This window comes from Pan troglodytes, chromosome 13, assembly GCF_028858775.2.
Source record: "Pan troglodytes isolate AG18354 chromosome 13, NHGRI_mPanTro3-v2.0_pri, whole genome shotgun sequence".
In the NCBI taxonomy this organism is placed as follows: Eukaryota; Metazoa; Chordata; class Mammalia; order Primates; family Hominidae; genus Pan; species Pan troglodytes.
Window position 1 is genome coordinate 72,028,736 of NC_072411.2, and position 22,165 is coordinate 72,050,900.

Consider the following 22,165-nt stretch of genomic DNA (forward strand, 5'->3'; position numbering starts at 1 on the left):
TTTTTATAGCAACTTTATTTATAATTGCTCAGAATTGGAAGCAGCTAAGATGTCCTTCCATAGATGAATGGATAAAGAAACTGTGGCACATACGTATAATGAAATACTGTCCAGCAATAAAAAGGAATGAACTATTAAGCCACATGAAGACATGGATGAATCTTAAATACATACCGCTTAGTGAAATTAGCCAATCTGAAAATATTACATACTGTGTGTTTCCAGTTATATGACATTCTGGAAAATGCAAAACTATAGAGACAGTAAATAGATCACTGGTTGTCAGGGTTGAGGCACAGGTGAATAAATGAAACATGGGAGTTTTTTTAGAGCATTGAAATTATTCTGTGTGACACAGTAAAGTTCGATATGTAACACTGTTAAAACCCTTAGAACTTTATAGCAGAAAGAGTGAATCTTTAAAGTATGTATATTTTAAAAAATCATTTAGGAGTTGGGGTGATCCCAGGATGGAATGCAGACTATGACAGGAGAATCTAACTGTATTACAGATGTATGAACTTGTGATGTATGAAACAACCTCACTGAAAAGAGTAGGGGGAAAGGTGCTGGCTACCTAACTTTGGAAATAAATAGCAACAATAAGACTAAAGGCAAAAGAAACTGTGTATAACCAGTGAATAAAAGTTTCCTCATGGCATCATGAGTTAACAATTCTGAAACCACTATACGTATATACTGAGGTTGAACAATTAAGTAAATGAATGGCAGATGATGACAGCTGGATTTCTCGCCGTTGGAGTAAGAAGTTACAGATAAGGGGAGAAGGCTAGAATGATTCATGTGATAATAATGGATTAGAGTTGGAGACATTAGTATGAACTCATGTTTAGACAGCTCTAGATAAAGTTGGAATTATATATGTATAAATACAGGCATATGCATATGCATGAGTTAGTGTACAGACACGTAGTCCCTTCTTTTGTCAGCTGAAAGGGCCTAGAAGCAAGGACATCCCAGTAGAAACTGGAATGGGGAGTTATATTCCACCTCCTTGAGGGTAAAGGCACTATATAAAATATTTGGCATTCTTCTGCTTAGGAAACTTATCTGTGTTCCCTTGTTTATTTGTTCGTTCATTTATATTAGTATGTACTCATGGATATTTCCCAGGTACAAGCACACCCATTGCCCAGATCTTGGTTTCTTTTTTTTTTTTTTTTTTATACTTTAAGTTTTAGGGTACATGTGCACAAAGTGCAGGTTAGTTACATACGAATACATGTGCCATGCTGGTGTGCTGCACCCATTAACTCATCATTTAGCATTAGGTGTATCTCCTAATGCTATCCCTCCCCCCTCCCCCCTCCCCCCGATCTTGGTTTCTAATACAGTCCCCTCCTCCCTTGCTGAAAAGAGGAACTAGGGTCCTTGGAGGCATGGTTGATTTTTAGGAACTGGGGCAGGGAACATGCAGGGTGGATCTGGTGTATCTCATAGGGCCAGAAAGTAGAGGGGTACTCAAAAACAAACAACCCCCACCCCCTCTAGTGATGATATGGGCTGGGGCTATGTCAAGGGGCACAGGAGTCAACTGAGAGTTTCCAGTGGCCAAAGCTGGAACAATTTGAGCAACAAAGTAAAATATAATGCATTATAACCCTGAGTATAAAAGAAATATCAATGAGTATATACTAGTATAAATGATTGAATAAATAAGGTAGTATAGAGAAGTTTCCTATGCAGAAGAATACCTAGTATTTTATGTAGAGCCTTTACCCTCGAGGAGGTGGAATATAACTCCCCACTCCTTAAGTGTGAGCTGCATGTAATGGCTTCTTGGTGTGGAAAGGGGGAAAAGAGTTATTTTACAGTAGAGAAACTTGGGAAACATCTTAACCAGGTGATCAAGGTCAGCATCAGCAGTGGTAATTCATGTTAATATTATGTACCCTTGATATGATGTGATGAGAATGATGCTTCTGTGATCTTCCTCTCTAAAATCGATAACCTTAGACTAATCATGAGAAAAACATCAGACAAATCATAACTGAGGACTGTTATGCAAATACCTGGATACTACTCCTCAAAACTGTCAAGTTCATCAAAGCAAGGAAACAAGGAAAGTCTGAGAAACTGTCACAGTTTCTTCTTAGAAGAACATAAGGAGACATAACAACTAAATGTAATGTGATATCCTGGGATGGAAAAAGGACATTGGATAAAAATGAAGGAAGCCTGAAAAAAGTTGGACTTTAGTTAATTTGTCAATATTGTATCAATAAAAATTAATATATATTCATTAATTCTAACAGTCATACCATGCTAATGTAAAGTTTAAGATGGAAACTGTTGGGGGGAGGGTACATGTAGTATCTGCAAATCTAAAACTATTATAAAATGGGAAGATTATTTTTTAAAAAAGAAAGCGAATACTCTATACACCAACTAAAAAAAGAGGAAAGCAAGAATGATAATAAAAATGATGACTAATTGAAGATAATACTGTACATCCTTATCAAAATTAATGATAGTGTGCAGTGGGAGTTTTGCAATATTGGCACTTATCTGAGGGAAGTCAGACTTCTTAGCAGAAATCAGTGAACTCTGGTAGTGTACTTAGTTTATGAATAGTAACTCACCTGCTAGGTTAGTAGCAAGTACTTCTCAGTTGTTTTTAAAAATTAAATTGTGTTAAAAAATTTAAAATTTTGTATTAATTTATGCAATAAAAATTCTCTGTGCCTGCCACTGGGCTGCAAACCAGCTACTTGTGTTTTGCAGTTGCTTATTCCTCTTTCAAATAAAAATGTATTTCACATGATTTTGAGGGCACCAAATACATCATCCCTATATCATTTCCCCATCCTTCCATTCAGCCACAAAACCCACAAACATGAAAGCAAAGCATGAAGCAAGAAGATTTTTGATTGTTCTATAAATACTTATTTTAGTTTAAATTAATCTAATTAATTTATAAATATAAAGGTTAAGAAAGGCAAAGGCTATTTTGTAATTAAAGATTAATTTTATATTAAAATAGGCTCTAACTATTTTTAACAAATACTAGAACAGGAAATTTTATGTAACAGTGTAAACTCTTGAAGTAGAACTGTGGTATTTGTGAATATGGAAGCTTTTCACTCTGATGATGTTAAATTAATGGTTGTAAAATAAGTAGATATTAAAGATAAAAATCATTTTGGAAAATGATTTTTTTAATTCCTTAGACTAGAAAATATTCCAGACGGAAACACCTTTATTACTTTAAATATTAGTTTTCATGACTCATCTTGGTAAGGCAAAGTACTATAATTCTTTTGAGTTTCTATATTATAATTAACATACAGTAGAATTATTATATTAGTTAGCAATTGTTGTGTAACTAGCTGTCCCCTAAAACTTAGTGATTTAAAAAAACAACCCCTACTTAGTTTTCATGAGTCAATGAGTAGACTCAGTGGTTCTGTTGTGAACCAAACTTTTCTGGAGAAGGCTTAGCTGATCTCATCACCCACAGACCCATGGGCTGAATTGTGGGTCTGTGATCTGCTGATTGGTTAACAGGGTGCTGCCATGAGCTGGTGAGACAACTTATGTGTGTTCCATTTGGTCTCTCCTCCTCTGGCAAGGTAGCCCACCTTGACTTATTCTCATGGAGATGGTAGAGTTGAGAGAGTGAGAGCAAGAGAGAGAAACTATGCAAGGTGGAGTTGAGAGTGAGAGCAAGAGAGAGAAACTATGCAAGATCACCTGAGGCCTAGTCTTGGAAGGCATATTGTTTTTGCCACATTCTCTCTCCTTTTTTTTTTTTTTTTGAGATGGAGTCTCACTCATTCTGTCACCCAGGCTGTAGTATGGTGGTGTGATCTTGGCTCACTGTAGCCTCTGCCTCCCAAGTTCAAGTGATTCTCTTGTCTCAGCCTCCTGAGTAGCTGGGATTACAGGCACGCATCACCACACTCAGCCAATTTTTGTATTTTTAGTAGAGATGGGGTTTTGCCATGTTGTCCAGGCTGGTCTTGAGCTCCTGGCCTCAGGCAATCCACCTGCCTCGGCCTCCCAAAAGTGCTGAGATTATAGGTGTGAGCCACTGCGCCCATCCTCCACATTCTCTTCATTAAAACAAGTCAAGGCCAGCTGATATTCAAGGAGTGGGGAAATAAACTGTCTCTTGATGGGAGGAATTACAGTATCACATTGTGAAGAGCATGGATACAGGGAGGAGTGGAGAATTGGGGCCATCTTGCGGTCATTTGGCTAAGTGTAATAGCATTCAGAAGAATCAGCTGCTTCATTCAGATAGATTCTTTTCTGTTCATGTAAAACCAAACAGATAAATTAACTATTGCTTTAGTTATCTTTTTTGTATTTATTGTAATAATATCAATTATGGTAATTTAAGTAGTACTTTTGTTCTAAAAGGGCAAATGTGAATTTTATACAGAAACCCTTTGAATTTGAATTGAACTGAAAGTTAAAGTAGAACTTAAGAATTCCAGGGTTATTTGGTAGCAAGAATATTTTCATTATTAGTCTCTAGTAACACTTGGATTTGTCATCTTTGACTATTACTCTATCAGTTTTGCATCTTTTATTCATTTAATTTACCTAGATTGTAAATCATTGTAATTTTTTCATTGCCTCAATTTGCATGGCACATCATTTAGATTTTGTTTTTGGTGTGGAAAATATGTGCAGATATTGATGTGTGCATTAAGTACCTTTATTATAATACTTGTTACAGAATATACCAAGTTACTCATTTAGAGTAGGGGTTTTTAAAAGAAACCTTTTTATTGAAATATACTCATAATGCATGTTTCAGGATTTTAGAGCTCTTTGAGTTTTAACAAACAGATTGTGACTGTATAACTGAATCCAGATTGAGAAACCAGCATCCAAATTGAGAAATAAAAATTAGTAGCATCCCATAAGCTCCCTTCATGGTCTCTTTCTGTCACTGCTTCTTCCAAGAGTAACCAGTATCATTACTTGTGACTCTGTATATTAGTTTTTCATGCTTTTGTTCTTTAACAATTTACATACCATATGTACTTTTTTGGGGCCTGACTTCTTTCAGAATAGGTTCTTTATTTTTTCATATCTCACAGATAAGTGAGAAACAATAATTACATTTAAATACAGCATTTAATTTGGACACAGATCCTTTTTAAATCTTACTAAAAATGTCAGAATTTGGTACTGGAATGATAGAATCAACCATATATTACCAATAACATTTTAATTCAACATAGGATATAAAAAGCTGTGACTTTTCCTCCTCTTTTCAGAAATAAACCATGATCTCAGTTTCTTGAAGAAAAAAGGGACATTGGTGTCTGTAATTTTTAAAGTCAGATTTCAAATAAAAAGTACTCTGCATGAAAATGAGTTCACCTATTTTATTTTCATGCCATTGGTACTGTATCACCATTGAAGATTGTCATTGAAGTTTCTTTTAAAAACTAGAAAAGATGCCTTAGCAGCATCTTGGATAATGTGTTTTGGCATCAGGGTTTCCTTGAGGTTTTCAAGTCAATTGTACCAAGACTTATTAAAAAAAAAAAAAGATCTTTATGTGTGAGATAGGGTTAATGAAATTGTATTTCTTTGGCACTTAACACGAGACTGAGTTATTTCACTGTACTTTGTCAGGTATCTCTGTGTTCTCCTTTGCACTTGAGAGCAGACAATTTCTTTTTTCTGCATGGTTTTCTCTTCTCTTTTCTCCCTAAGACCCAAAGTAGTCTCATATCAACTCTTTTCTTTCTTTTTTTTTTTTCTGAGACGTAGTTTCACTCTTGTTGCCCAGGCTGGAGTGCAGTGGTGCGATCTCAGCTAACTGCAACCTCTGCCTCCTGGGTTCAAGTGATTCTCCTGCCTTAGCCTTCCAAGTAGCCAGGATTACAGGTGCCTGCCACCATGCCTGCCCAATTTTTTGTATTTTTAGTAGAGACAGGGTTTCACTATGTTGGCCAGGCTTGGTCTCAAACTCCTGACCTCAGGTGATCCGCCCGCCTCAGCCTCCCAAAGTGCTGGGATTACAGGCATGAGCCACCATGCCCGGCCTCATATCAACTCCTAATGGCCTCTGGTACTTTTTTCTTTTGAAATCTTCTTTTCATTTTGACCTACTAGTGTATTTTCATAGACATTGTGATCTTTGGTTTGATTCTATTCAGGTACTGTTTTTGTTTTTGTTTTGTTTGCTAATTTCTTTGTGGCATCTTTTTATTTCCATTAATACTAGGCATTACCCAAAGTTCTATTTTAGGTTACTGTCCCTTTTCCTCTCAGTCATTCTTCATAAGTATCAGATGTATGTATATCTGCATGAATTCTTATTTTAAAATATCTAAACTTGACGTTTTTCTTATTTCTGACGTGTATTTTTACATATTTACTTAGATGTGCCTCCATCTTTTAAACATTTCATAAAGCACTTCTGCTTCCCTGTTCTTCCCAGTCTCTTCCACCCATTTCTTTGTCACCAGTGGCAGCATCACTTATCTTCATGAATTTAAGTGTCTTTATCTGTAAATAATTATTAACTCAATATTTGATTTTTTGCTATTAGTAACATTATATCACCAGAGGATTACTGCTATTTTTGATGAGTTCTGCTTTATTCATATATAATATGGTCATATCTTTATGATTTCCCTACATTAAAAAACATTGATAGCTACTATTTCTGAGATATAATCACTAGAACTGAGAGTGAGAAAGAAATAGTTTCTTCTCTTTTATATTCTAGTAAATACTACCATATTTTCCCAAGAGCTGTCATGTTGTTGTGAATAACCCCTTAGGTGCCTCAAGGAAAATTAAAACAAACATCTCCCTTCTTTCTGTAACATGTTATTTTAAAATATTTCTCTTTTGATACAAATATCTTTGCCTCTATGTTTTCTGTATCTATTTTATATTTGAATGATACATTAGAAGTGTATTTAACCATATTTTAGTTTAAATCTTTCATTATTAAAGTCTTTGCATTATTTTATCTGTCTAAATATTTTACTTGAGTAAGGTTATTTTTTCCACAGTTTTATTACTGTATACTTTATTGATATTGAAGCTAAAAATTGTTTGAACTTGATTTTTCTCTCACACTTTCATTGAAGAGAGATTTTCCTCCTAAAGAATTAAAGAGATGTAACTTTTTTCCCTCAGATTCTCCTGAGAATGATATTCCTATGGAGATCACCACGGCAGAACCACAGGTTTCCGAGGCAGTATATGACTGTGTTATTTGTGGACAGAGTGGCCCCTCCTCTGAAGATCGACCTACTGGATTAGTTGTACTGTTACAAGCATCCTCAGGTAAAATCAAAGTAATTTTTTCATGGGAACATTTTAGAGCTGAAGTATATACAACAGATTAATAAATATCTGTATTAAATGAAAATTATATCTTTGTCTACTTATAACTAGGCAAGGGTCAGTTTAGATCCAAATAACAAAGATTCTTTATCTGGTTATATCTTACTTTCCTGGACATGAGTGTTAGAAGAAACTCCTAACAGAGATCTTGCTATATGGTTTCACAATTTTTTTCTTTAAAGTGTGATGGTATATTACCAATGCTAGGTGGCCAATAACTGCGTTCAGCTTTCTTGGTAATTATAGTTGTTCTGGCCGGGTGTGGTGCCTCGCATCTGTAATTCCAGCACTTTGGGAGGCTGAGGTGGGCAGATCACCTGAGGTCAGGAGTTCGATACTAGCCAACATGGCCAACATGGTGAAACCCCGTCTCTACTAAAAATATAAAATATTGGCCGGTGTGGTGGAGGGCGCCTGTAATCCCAGCTATTTGGGAGCCTGAGGCAGGAGAATCGCTGGAACCTGGGAGGCAGAGGTTGCAGTGAGCTGAGATTGCACCACTGCACTCCAGCCTGGGTGACAGAGCAAGACTCTGTCTCAAAAAAAAAAAAACAAACAAACAAAAAAAATTGTTCTAAAATCTGGAAAACTCCTTAGCCCATAAATATTGTCAGTTTTTAATTACACAAGGCATATTTAGACAGCTCTGCCTTTATTTGTTCAAACAGTCTGTGAATTGGTATGTTTACCAGTCTATAGTTTTAAACTATATAATTTTATTATAAATTATAAATATAATTTTAAAAGTTTGAAGGATTTGTCTGAATGGTGTCCATTGTCTTCCATAATGAAGTATTTTTGAGGGTAGTGATAATTCTTGTACAATCTAGTCGCAATAAATTTAATCCTTTTCCAACAAGAGTATGTGTAAAATAAAGAGAAAAAAAATTCTTACATATTTCTCCAGAGGATTATTTTCTAGGGTGTTAACTCTCTGAATTAGTAGGGTAAAGTGGAAAGAGTTAGATATTAGAAACTCCCCTGAATTCAAAAATGGTATTGGTTTACTTACTGTGGCCAAATATGTTTTTTTCTTTTATGTAGAGAGCTCATATTGACTTTAGAGGATTTTTGTATTGGTTAAGTAATGTAATATAAACAAAAAGAATCCAATATGATGCCTAGTAAATTCATTTCTTCTGTTACTCTTCTTGCCTAAAATGAATTGATTTGGGAAATCCTGATTTAGTGGGACATTGAAGTAGAGCTGTCCAAATCAGAAATGCTTACTGAAAGGGAAATGTGTGGAAGTATTAACTACTTTTACAGCTACTTTTCCTTTCTACTACTCTTAGGAAAGCAGTTTATTAGATTATTGCCAATTGACTTTCAACTTCGTGATTAAATACTATATAGTTATCAATGTAATGATTTGTTTTATTCATTAATTTATTTCACAGATATTTATTGAGCTCCTAGGTGTCAGGCACTGTTCTAGTAAGAGACAAAACAAAATCCCTGCTCCAGTGAAACTTATGTTCTTGTTTTAAGCTTTTATTTGTTCATTATTTTATGTTTTTAAGTTTATTTGGTCTGTTACTTTTTAAAGTCTCTTTTAAACAATTGTATATGCTAGCTAGACCAATAAATATTAAACAATTCCACTATACTGTAGCTGCCTTATCCCTTAGAGATAGAAGGAAAAAAATAAGAAACTAATATTGCCAGGACACAGTGGTTCACGCCTGTAATTCCAGCATTTTGGGAAGCCAAGGCGGGAGGATTGCTTGAGTCTAGGAGTTCAAGACCAGCCTGAGCAACACAGTAAGACCCTGTCTCTACAAAAAGTAAAATTAGACAGGTGTGGTGACGTGCACCTGTGGTCCCAGCTACTCAGGAGGCCAAGGTGGGAGGATTGCCTGAGCCCAAGAGGTCGAGGTTGCAGTGAGCTGAGATTGCACCACTGCACTCTAGCTTGCGTGATAGAGTAAGACCCTATCTTTAAAAAAATTAAAAAAGAAAAAAAGAAACTGACATTAAAGAGTATTAAAACTCAGGAATAATTTTAGTATAATAGGTGAATTCTCTAGCTGTTTCCTTCTTTACCATCTAAGCCTTATCCACCCATTGATACTTTCCCCCTTTTACCCCTTTTTTCTCTGGGCTTCTTTATTTTGATTCATTTCTTCTCTTTTAGATTTGAATATGGAAAATTTTTAACAGTATGCTAAGGAGATGTGCAAAGTGAACCCCCATGTCCCCATCTATCTTCAACAGTGATTAATTTCTGGCTAATTTTATTTCATTTGTTCCCTCCTTATTAAAATTATTTCGAAGCAGATTTTAGACATCATATAATTTCATCTGTAAAAAAATCAGTGTTTCTGTTAAAAAGAAAGGTCTTGTTTTTTAAACATAACCACAGTCAGTCCTAAATAAATTCCTCAGTATCATCAAACATCTAGTCAGTGTTTAAAATTTTCCCATTGTCTCTATTTATTTATTTATTTTGCTTAATTTATTTATAGTTGCAGTATTCCTTTGTGGTCTTTTAATTAATAGATCCACTCTCCCTCTATCTTTACCCCCTCCTCCCATCATTTTACTTTTTTAAAGAAATTGGATCATTGAAAACCAATTTGGATTTTTCAGAATGTTGCTGTGATGTTTAACATATTCCTCTGTTCCCTCTGTTTTCTCTCTGTGATATTAGTAGGAAGTGATGATTACTGCCTAAATCCATCAGTTGATCAGAGATTACAAATCTCTTTCATGTTTTTTTTGTTGTTTATTAGCTGACATATACTTCTATAAAAGAAGTTTCACTTCATCACCTATTTTTTGTTGCTCTGAGATACAGATTACACAGGAAAGGCAGGGTAGACATAGTATTCTTTCCTTTTATTTACTACAGGTGCTCAAAATATTGAGATAGTGGGGTTTAAAAATCATTTTCTAAAGATAATTAGTACTTTCAGGTATCATTAATGAACTGTTTTTAATCATTATGAACTCTATTAATAACTCTATAGTTACTTTCTTGTTGATGCTCGTGTTCTTCCATCTTTGTTCACTGAGAGCTTATTCTAGTTGTCTCCTGAGTTCTTTTGATACAAGGCTAGAGTAGTAAGTAGCCTTGGGTCTTTCTACATTTTTTGGTGTGGCAAGTTACAATAAATTTATCTTACACATTTCCTGCCCTGAAATCAGCAATCTCTCAAAGAAGCATTAGTTCCTTCTTAGTGGGAAATGGTATTTAGAGACAAAAGTCTGGATGCTAGGTGTGCTTATTGTTCTAGATCTTTTTAGTGTTCACTGATACTTTATTGCCATGTTCTTCAAACCATGTATTAAAGAAAAGTCTCATGCTTTTAACTCTTTATTTTTATATGTGATTTATGCTAAATTACAGACTTTTGATTAGGAACCCTTCAAAACACTGCTTAAGGGCCTTTAAGTACATTTATCTACATGGAAAGATATTAATTTATGTGCCATCTCATTATTACTCAGAATGCCTGTTGTAAACATTACTGATTTGGGGAGCTTCAGTTCTCCATAGGAGAATAATACAATATTATATAGTCTTTTCATTTTACTAAACCCTACAATCTTTGCAAAGATTCAGAAAGTCCAAAGTTGCGAAGATTCAGAAAGAGCAGTTAGTTTTCATAGCACTTCAAAAATATATATAATAAAAGAAAGTAAATCCGGAAAGAACTGTATATCTAGATTTGTAAACCAAATAATAATGTTCTTGTTTGTGGAAGAGTGTAGGCATTGAGATAAAAACACAAAGGGAAGGGGGATGGAGCAGTTTTTGTATATTTCTGAAATGAAGTAGATATTTATTTAAATTTGATTGTTACAAAGTAAAGATGTTAATTCTAATCCCTAGGGTAAACACTATAAAAAAAGTTACACACATGCACACACACACACACACACACACGCACACATAAAAGAAAAGAGAAGGGAATCAAAATTTTATACCAGAAAATTCAATTAATTACAGAAGAAGGCAGTAATCAATTAAAGAAGAAATAGAAAATAGCAAAAAGGAAGAATTAATTTTTTTTTTAAAGTTAGTAATTACTTAAAATATAAATGCATTAAACTGCCCAGGTAAAAGGCAGAGGTTGACAGAATGAATTTTTAATAATGTGATGCTACAAGAGATTCACTTTAGATCCAGAGACACAATAAGTTGAAAGTGAAAGGATGGGAAGAGATTCCATGCAAATAGTAACCAAAAGAGAGCTGGGATGGTTATACTATGAGACAAAATAAATTGTAAGTTAAGAATTGTTACAAGGGACAAAGAAGGAGATTATATATTGATAAACAGCCAATCCATCATGAAGGTATTATAAACATATATGCTCCAAACAACAGAGCCCCCAATGTAGGAAGCAAAAATGGACAGAATTGAAGGGAGAAATAGATACTTCTAAAATAATAATTGGAGACTTTATAGAACAACTAGACAGAAGATCAGAAAGGAGACTGAATACTTGAGCAACACTGTAAAACAACCAGACCTAACAGACTTATATAGAACACTCCACCCAATAACAGTGGAATGTATATTTTTCTCAATGGTATATGGAACATTATCCTAGGTAGACCATATGTTAGGCCACAAAACAAGCCTCAATAACATTTTAAAAGATTGAAATTATTCAAAAAATTGTCTGTGGTCATAATGGAATGAAACTAGCTATGAATAACAAAAGGAAACCTGGGAAATTCACAAGTATGTGGAAATTAAACAACATACTCTTTATTTTATTATTATTATTTTTTTGAGATGGAGTCTCACTCTGTCATGCAGGCTGGAGTGCAGTGGCGTGGTCTCGGCTCACTGCAAGCTCTGTCTCCTGGGTTCACGCCATTCTCCTGCCTCAGCTTCCCAAGTAGCTGGGACCACAGGCACCCACCACGATGCCCAGCTAATTTTTTGTATTTTTAGTAGAGATGGGGTTTCACCGTGTTAGCCAGGATGGTCTCGATCTCCTGACCTTGTGATCTGCCTGCCTCGGCCTCCCAAAGTGTTGGGATTACAGGTGTGAGCCACCGTGCCTGGCCTAAAACAACATACTCTTAAACAACCAATGGGCCAAAGAATAAATTACAAATGAAATTAGAAAACACTTTGAGGTGAAGGAAAATGAAAATGCAACATACCCAAACCTTTAGAATGCAGTGAAAATGGGGAAATTTACAGCTGTAAATGCATACATTAAAAAAGATTCAAATAACTAAAATCAGAAATGAAATTATTGACTTTACTACAGACCTCACGGAAATAGAAAGGATTATAAGAGAATACTATGACCAATTTATGCCAAAAAATTAGATGACATGGATTAAATGAATGATTTCCCAGAAATATACAAACTACCAAATGGACCCAAGAAGTAATAAAAAGTTTGAACATATTAATAACAAAAAGATTGATTCAGTAATTTTTAAAAATCTGACAGTGAAAAGGACAGGACCAGATGGCTTCACTGATGAATTCTATCAGTCATTTAAAGAATTAACACCAATGCTTCTCAAACTTGTCCAAAAAATAGAGGAGTGAACACTTCCCAACTTATTCTGAGGCTAGCATTCTATGAGGCTAGCTTTGATACCAAAGCCAGATAAACACAGGAAAACAATAGACCAATATCCCTTATGAGTATACATGCAAAAATTCTCAACAAAATTCTAGCAAACTGAATGCAGCAGCATATTAAGAGGATTATGCATCATGGTAATTATATTTTAGCTGGTAGCATCTACCAGCTTTTGTCTCTTATTTCTGTTGCTGTTATAAATCCTTGCAAAACTTAAGGCCCGCAGTGATAAACCTATTATTCCCTTTTTTAAGAGCAGCTCTTCTGATGCACACATCATGATATTTTATCTGTAAATACTTTAGAATATAACTCCTAAGAACAAGGATATTCTTTTTTAAAAATTTCTCATGTATATTTTGAGACAGAGTCCCTCTCTGTTGCTCAGGCTAGAGTGCAGTGGCACGATCTCAGCTCACTGCAACCCCAGCCTCCCAGGCTCAAGCAATTCTCATGCCTTAGCCTCTTGAGTAGCTGGGATTACAGGTGTGCACCACCATACCCAGCTAAATTTTGTATTTTTATTAGAGATGAGGTTTTGTCATGTTGGCCAGGCTGGTCTTGAACTTCTGGCCTCAAGTAGTCTGTCCACCTTGGCCTCCCAAAGTGCTGGGTTTACAGGCATGAGCCACCACACCCAGCCCAAGGATATTCTTTTACATAATTATGGTACCATTATCATTCCTAAGAAATGTAACATTAGTAACATCAAATACTGTTTATATTCAGATTCTCTCAGTTGTCCCTGCAATATTTTTTGTGTTTCTTATTTACTTGATAAATAAAAATTGTACATATTTATGGGGTACATAAATGTGATATGATATTTTGACATGTATACATTGTGGAATGATTAAGTCAAGCTAATTAATGTATATACCACTTTACCATTAGGCTGATTAACATATACACATATACACTTATATCATTTTTTTGTGGTCAGAGTCAGTAATATTTTTATAGCAGATATTTCTTGATCCACAATCGAATAAAATATCATGTATTGTTTTTCATTATCATTTCTTGTTAGTCTCCTGTAATTTAGAACAGTTTCTCTAGCCCCTTTTTAAAGTTTCAGAGTCCAGGTTGGTTGTTCCATAGAATATCTCAGAATCTGGATTTGTGTGATTATTTCCTTGTTACTAGATTGAAGTTAAACAGTTTTGGCAAGGGTATTATACAGGTGATGTTCCTTCCAACAGCATTACATCAGGAGGTTCACTGTGTCAATTTGTCCTATTATGGGTGGTGCCAACTAAGTTTGATACCTTGGGTAAGGTAGTAGGTAATCTGTAGGATGATACGTTAAGACTCTACTCACCCTTTTACCCTTTTATTTGATTTTCCTTGCCTGGGTCAGTGAACGTATTATATTATCTATTACTATTATTATTCTTTTTAATATTCAACTTTTCTCAGATTTTACCAGAACTCCAGGTCTTTATAAATCTGCTCCCTCAGTGTTTGAACACTTCCTTGCTCTTTTTAATTACACATCCTTCCGGGCTCACCTTGCACTTTTCCCCAACCCTGAACTCAGCTCTTTCTCCAAGGATCTCTTCTTCCTTTTAGTGAGAAATAGTATATTTAGAAATAAAGTTTGTGAATACTGGAGAGTTAAATCATGTAGGCTTTTTCAGTGGACAGATTTAGGAACCCATCCATCCATCCATCTTGAGTTTATAATCATAGTTCAGTGTTATTTTTTAAAGTAAATATTGGCATATGTGAAGCTTTATTTAGCCTGTAGAAGAAAACTAGAATACCACTTTTTTGAGGGGTCTTTAAAAATATTCTAATAGTGAAATAATTCGAGTTGCTTGTGGTAAATAACTCAGCTTTTCTTGGAGTTACAGGTCTATGGCACTGATTATTTTTGATTAATGAGCTTTTATCTGTTAATGTAGTTTTGGGGCAGTGCCGTGACAATGTTGAGCCAAAAAAGTTGCCGATCAGTGAAGAGGAGCAGATTTACCCTTGGGATACCTGTGCAGCCGTTCATGATGTGAGGCTTTCATTATTACAGCGTTATTTTAAGGATGTAAGTACTCTTTATAAAATAGTACTTTTGTCTGCCAAGTTGATGGTTATTTCCCTCCAGAATTTTACATGTCTTTTACCAAAATGGCATTCTGATGTTAAATTTGAAAGTTTATTAGAAAAAAATTAATATGTGGATAGAAAGAAATGGAAATCTGTTAATAAACATTTCAGGTAATAAATGTGATACCTTTGTTTTAAATGTTGTTTGTTGTGTGATACACACATTCAATTAAGTGGAATGATGAGTACAGCAGGTCCTTAAATAACGTTGTTTCTTTCAACATTGTTTTGTTATAATGTTGATGAGAAAAAAATAAATTCCCTACTGGGGCCACTGTCAGTGGGGAATTTATGTGTTCTCCCCATGTCTTTATGGGTTTTGTCTGGGTATTCCAGTTCTTCCTACTTCTCAAAGATGTGCTGCACATTAGGTTAATTAGCATGTCTAAATTGTCCTGGTATGAGTCAGTATGGGTGTGGATGTGAGTGTGTCCTGCCATGGGATGGGGTCCTGCCCAGGGTCGATTCCTTCCTTGTGCTCTGAGCTGTGGGATAGGCTCCAGCCACTTATGACTGTGAACTGGAATAAGTAGGCTGGAAAATGAATGAAATAATGAAAACATATTATTTTTTAATTTATAAATTTATAAAGTATATGATAAAGTAAAAATTTATAAAGTATATGATAATTATACAGCTGCATAATAACGATGTGGTATGAAAGGGCTCAGTGAACCCGCATATTTGTTATTGTTTGTTTTTAAACTGCATGGTAATAGGAAGTGCTCTTTAACGATTTTCACTTTGCAAACATTTATTCCTTAATTTAACCCATCACCACTACTACTGACAGCACTCATTGTTTTGTCAAAAATTGGGTAAATCGTTATCTTGTTTTTATTAAACTTTCTCAAATGTATGCATACTCCTCATTTATTTCAGTGTTTCGTATTAGAAATGTTTTAGGTCTTTAGAAGTTTTGATGATGTTTTTGTAATCAGAAATATACTGTAGGAATTTAACTCTTGTTTATATCAATTAACCTGTGGTTAAATTAGTTTTGTTCCACATCATTTGCTTAAAGTCACAGTTTCCAAGAACCTATTGATAACATTAAAGTGAGGACTTAATGTATTAACTCTGTAGAAACTTTTATTATGGTAGGAATGTTGTATGAAGATTTTTGCCTCCCTCTTTTACTTTCATTTAAAGATATATAATAAAATTTCATTATGATACTTTTAAAATGTAAAGTAAGGATGGATTTGATTCATATCTGCTATGACTTCTTACAAACTTAGTAGTTTTTTTTCAGGCTCTGACACTCAGAAGTATCTGAAGGCCTTCAACATAAACTTTAGTAGCAGCAGCATTGTTAACGTCTTTTTAAAATTTCTGTATTCCTTTTGATGTTTTCTGAGTGGATTATCAAATGGGGTTTCCTTTCTCCTGTTGTAGTTTTTTAAATCTACTGTGTCTTGAATTAAATAAATGTAAGATATTAGCTTAAAATATAAAGTAAAACATTATTTTTAGTTAGCTATATGAGATGATTATATGGATAGATTTCCAAATAGAACTTCTTTCTTGCCCATAAATCCATTGGTTGAAGTGGAAGAAATTAGTAAGATAAGTGGAAGACAGAATACATAATCAGAATAAATAGGAACTGACCTAGTGATGATAAGAGCCAGAGTAGAGTCTGGTTCCTTAATATGCTAGGCTGACAGGAAGGTTTCTGGTGGCTTCTGCAGGAGCTGATGGACCTACAGGGAGGTATTGTGTAGAGTAGAAAGAGTCCTAGACCAGAAAAACTGGGGTTTGGTCCTGATTCTGCCATTTCTGAGCAATGTGAGCTTGGCCAAATCCCTTAAGTGGTCTGAGACTCAATTTCCTCATCTGTAAAATAGGGCTGATAATGATCTTTCATGCAGTAATCACCAGGTTAGGGTTCACCCTGCATATAGGTCACTCTGCATATAATACAGGTCAATATAAATGTAAAGTGATGTTTTAAATATTCAAGCTATCCCATTTAGGAAGGCTAGGTTAGGCCTGTTAGACAGTTTGGGTTAGGTAATAAGGGTCATGCTTCCGTATATTTTCAGAGACTTTAAAATGAAATTATGGTTATTTTGTAGCAGTCTCTGTATGTGCGTGTGTATAAATACACGTATGTGTGTACACATATTTTCACACTTTTTTCTTTGTTCTTTATTGCTTTGGACTTTTTTTTTTTTTTTTTTTTTTTAGATAGAGTCTCACTCCGTCGCCAGGCTGGAGTGCAGTGGTGCGATCTCGGCTCACTGCGACCTCTGCCTCCTGGGGCCTGGGTTCAAATGATTCCCCTGCCTCAGCCTTCCGAGTAGCTGGGACTACAAGCGCCCACCACCACGTCCGGCTAATTTTTTATATTTTTAGTAGAGACAGGGTTTCACCATGTTGGCCAGGATGGTCTCGATCTCTTGACCTCGTGATCTGCTCGCCTCGGCCTCCTAAAGTGTTGGGATTACAGGCGTGAGCCACTACGCCTGGCCTGCTTTGGATTTTTTTTTTACAGGATACATATATTACTTTATTAATCAGAGGCCAATAAATATTTTATTTTCAAGGAAAATTGGGAAACAATGCTAAGTTCTGCTTTTGCAGAAATTTACTACCACCTTATTTAGACTTTATTTTTTTGTCATAACGACACAGGATTCTTTTGGTGCCACTTCACTAGGCAGAAACCTCTGTGGCTGGCGGCACTTCTGCCTGGGCTTCGCTTGGGCCCACTGGGCTCACTCTACCCAGGCTGGCTGGCAGGCTGCGCTCAACTCGCTCCCCAGCCTGGATCCCGCAACCACTGCAGCTCCAAGCTCTTCCTGTGGTGGGGCCAGGTGTGCTGCAAGCAGCTTCTGTGGCTGGGTGCCAGCATTCAAATGAGGGGGATGCAGTGGCACCCGAAAACTCGGAGACACCAACAACCACAGAGCCCCAAGGGGGTGTCACAGCTTCTGCTTGGGGAGTGCCGAGGTCTGGGCCCCCAGAAGGGTCACAGCTCTTCACTCCTGTAGTCTAGTGAATGGAGGCATGTCACAACTCTTTTCATTTCCACTACCCACAGCTCTGTGAGCCGGCCAGGAGCATGTTACAGCCCTTTTTGCTCCTGCCATTTGGTGGGTAGGTTCTTGTCCCACAACCAAGAAGAATGAAGTACATGGACACCAGAGAGTGAGCAAGGCAGAGAAGAATTTTATCAAGTGACAGAAAAGATCTCAACAACAAGAGGGGACCTGAAGTGGGTAGCTTTCTGTGTGAGAGGGGGCCTGAAAATGGGTAGCTGCCTTGTGACTGAGTCCATGGTTTTCATGGTCTCAGAATGGGGGAGTGCATGCTGAATGGTCCATGTGTGGACCTGATAAAAGCACCATTTGATTTTCAAGGAAGTTCTCACTCCAGTCATGGATTCTACCTGAAACTGCAGCTCGGTTTTCAGGCTTTAAATTGTCTGTGGTTTGGAGGTTGGGTTTCACCAGGGACCTGGCCCTGTCTGTCTAGGAATTTGTCTGTCTCCTGCCACTATCAATAATCCTGGTTTTAATTACTTTAGAGTAAACAGGTAAAGATGAATCCCAACACCAAATAGAAAACTTTTTAAAAATTCAATCAAAATAAACCTAGACCTAAGAGCATAATAATTTTGAGGGAAGAGACGATCTAATAAATGGGAGCAAAAAGGTAGGATATCTCTTTTTTTGCAGCCAGAGTAATTATTCATTTCTAGAAAAAAAATATTTTTTATAAAAAGTCTCTGAGCTGAAATCTGAGTTGGATTATACTCTGTTGTGTTTCTGTTAGTGATTGTGAGATTTTTATTCCTACATCATTACTTTTGTATGCTTTTATAAGACCTGTTTTATGTATATATGGCATTTTCCCTAGACTGCATACCTCCGGAGGTCCAGGGCTATGCCTCATGTTGATTCAGGGGCTAGCACATGCTATGTGTGTTGTAGATGCTTACTGGGTTTCTTCCTGAATTACTGTAAACATAAGAGTACCAGAGTGGTAGCTGGACCAGACTGTATAGAGCAGAAGAATGACTATCAGTGGGCACTGATATTGATTATAGGATTAAACTGTAGATTCTACTGTCTTCAGATTAAATGCATGCATTTTACAGAATTGACATGTAGAATATTAGTTATGTAAGACAGTGCATTCACTGTAGAAACTGGAAGTGTAACACATGGGAAATATGACACAACAGAGAGAAGGAACCTGAGCTGTGGAGTCAGACAGACTTGGGTTTGAACTTATAACTTAGTGATCTTGGTAAAGTTATCATTCCTCTCTTGTAAAAAGGGATAACTCCAGCTTCTTTATGAGGTTTTAGTAATTATTGAGGTTGTGACATTTCAGTGTTAGGCACTTAGCACAGTGGTGGATACTTGAGGTCTCCCTAAAATACTAGTCTCACATTATTAAGTGTTATCCTGCATTTTTTGACTGGCAAACTCAAACGTCTAAAAGTTGTATAGACAAATGACTCATTGTTTCCAGTTTTAAAAACTAGCCATTTTTATTTTATTTTTTTTATTTTTATTTTTTTTTGAGACGGAGTCTCGCTCTGTCGCCCAGGCTGAAGTGCAGTGGCACGATCTCGGCTCACTGCAAGCTCCGCCTCCCGGGTTCACGCCATTCTCCTGCCTCAGCCTCCCGAGTAGCTGGGACTACAGGCGCCCGCTACCACGCCCGGCTAATTTTTTGTATTTTTAGTAGAGACGGGGTTTCACCGTATTAGCCAGGATGGTCTCGATCTCCTGACCTCGTGATCCGCCCGCCTCGGCCTCCCAAAGCATTTTTATTAAAAATACAGATTAATTGCCTTTTTGTAGTATAGTGCCAAAGAGAGCAGCTGGTTTATTAACGGAGTACCAGTCATTCTAAAATGATCTAACACCAAAATCTGCTTCTATTTCAAGCAGCTCCAAAACATAAAACAAAGATGAGCCGGCCTCCTGTTGTTTTTCTGATTTGTAACAGTAGAAGCCTGCTCACCAGCTGTATTTGATTTATGCAGCTTCACATCTTTAAATTGGCTGGGAAGTCATTTTGTACTATGTAATACACAGTACTTTCAACTTTAGATACTCGTGAAGAGTCTTGATTTAATATCGGAACTTTGTTTACTGTCATTTAAAGATCATTGGTCATCTTACATTATAAAAATAAAATTTAAAGATTGATTCAGTTTTTTAAGCATGTAAGTACATGCTTGTTTGATGGCTCTCAAATCTCATCATATGTTGCCAGTCCTGTTAGATCTTGTGCCTTCATATTGCTCTGGCCCACCCATCTATTTACTACAGATTGTAGAGAATGAATTAAAGTTTAGGCCCAAATGCTATTTGACAGAGGCCAATTGATGAAAATTCTAAGAAAGAGATTTTAGGAGAATAAGTCTTCAGCCTATTTATAGATTTAGAGGGAGGAATTAGCAATGAAAGAGAAGTTGAAGATGTAAAAGAGAAAGGAAAGATGAAAGAAAGAAACTTTTAAAACAAATTTGGAGCCAGGCACGGTGGCTCATGCCTGTAATCCCAGCACTTTGGGAGGCCGAGACGGGTGGATCACTCCCTGAGGTCGGGAGTTCGAGACCAGCCTGACCAACATGGAGAAACCCTGTCTCTACTAAAAATACAAAATTAGCTGGGTGTGGTGGCGCATGCCTGTAATCCCAGCTACTTGGAAGGCTGAGGCAGGAGAATCACTTGAACCCGGGAGGCGGAGGTTGCGGTGAGCCGAGATCGCGCCATCGCACTCCAGCCTGGGCAACAAGAGTGAAACTTAATCTCAAAAAAAAAAAAAAACCCTCAAAAAACAAAACAAAAAAAAACAAATTTGGAAAGGATATATAGTTTGCTTATATGGTCTGGGTCCCTTCTTTATTGTATATTATATTAAGACCTTGTAAATATTAAGGCATGTTTTTGGGTTATTCTTGTGACTAGATTTGTACTTTATAAAGCTGTATGGAGGTTACATCATGGAGAGAACAAATTTGAGTTAAGGAGACGAGTTAAGAAACTGTTTAAGAACCACTTCTCCCACTCCGTGGGATATAGACTTGAATATTATGTACTGGAAATGAAGAGGAAAGACCAAAATCATGAATTATTTAGGAGACAGAATCCATATGATTTGGGAACTGATATTGTGGTATGAAGGTAAGAGTGTGATATAGAATGACTCTTGGCTTTCTGACTTGGTGACTAAATAGATTGTGGAGTTATTGAACCAAGAGGAGGGAGATGATTCATGGAGAAGATAACACTTTACGTTTTTGGCACATTGATTTTATATTGTCTGTGGGACATTAAACTGGAGATTTCTGAGTGGCATGAGTACTTGTATCTAACAGTCAGGCAAGAGATCTAAGCTTGCGGGGTAGTCAAAATTACTGCTTAAATCACTAGGAAAAATAGTTTTAATGAGAAGAGAGTTGCACTGAGAATAGAACCTTGAGGATTAGAGGAATAGACATTGAAGGGGTAAGTGAAGAAAAAAAATCCTTAGAAGGAAGGCTGAGAAAAACAGTTAAAGAGGCAGGAACGAAACCAAGAGAGAGTAGCATTAAACCAGAGGAAAGTAGGCGTTTCAAGAAGTAAGTTGTTAATGTCAGAAATCATAGAGAGATTCAGTACCATACTTTATCTCAGCAACAGTATAGTTCATACTGAACTGTAGTGTAATATTGAGAGCATATATTTTATGGAGCGGACAAAGGCTAGTTCATAATATTTATTCTCTTTCATTATGAGTATAGAAGTTTGGGAGCTACAACTTCATGGTATTCCAATTTTAAAGATAGTGCCTTAAGACTATCTAGTCAGGCATTAATTGATATCACAAGAATAGAAACTCCACATTAATATAAAAATAGGAAATCATGCAGAGGTTTATGTGGACATACTAATATTTAAATATGTTTGTACTTCTTTAAAATTAATTGTATTTGTCTTCTTTTTATTTTGAAGAGTTCATGTCTCTTGGCAGTATCAATTGGCTGGGAAGGAGGTGTTTATGTACAAACCTGTGGTCACACATTACATATAGATTGTCATAAATCTTACATGGAATCATTACGGGTAAGTTGATTGCAAAAATTTTTTAAAGGTACATGTATCTTTCCAGGTATTAAATCTTTTTATAGTATATAC

General features: G+C 36.1%; 1 protein-coding gene across 9 annotated transcripts in view; it reads left to right on the plus strand.

The window, feature by feature from the left end:
* Positions 1–22,165, plus strand: part of UBR3 (ubiquitin protein ligase E3 component n-recognin 3) — a 262,210-nt gene that overhangs the window by 157,443 nt on the left and 82,602 nt on the right. For all 9 annotated transcript variants that reach the window (XR_010150127.1, XM_063791293.1, XM_016950002.4 and 6 more), the window contains 3 exons: positions 7,141–7,290; positions 14,822–14,955; positions 21,983–22,093. Coding sequence is in view for 8 of the 9 variants with exons in the window: in XM_063791293.1 (XP_063647363.1) it covers positions 7,141–7,290; positions 14,822–14,955; positions 21,983–22,093 (395 nt within the window). In the remaining variant the exon portion in view is untranslated. The remainder of the gene's footprint in view (positions 1–7,140; positions 7,291–14,821; positions 14,956–21,982; positions 22,094–22,165) is intronic.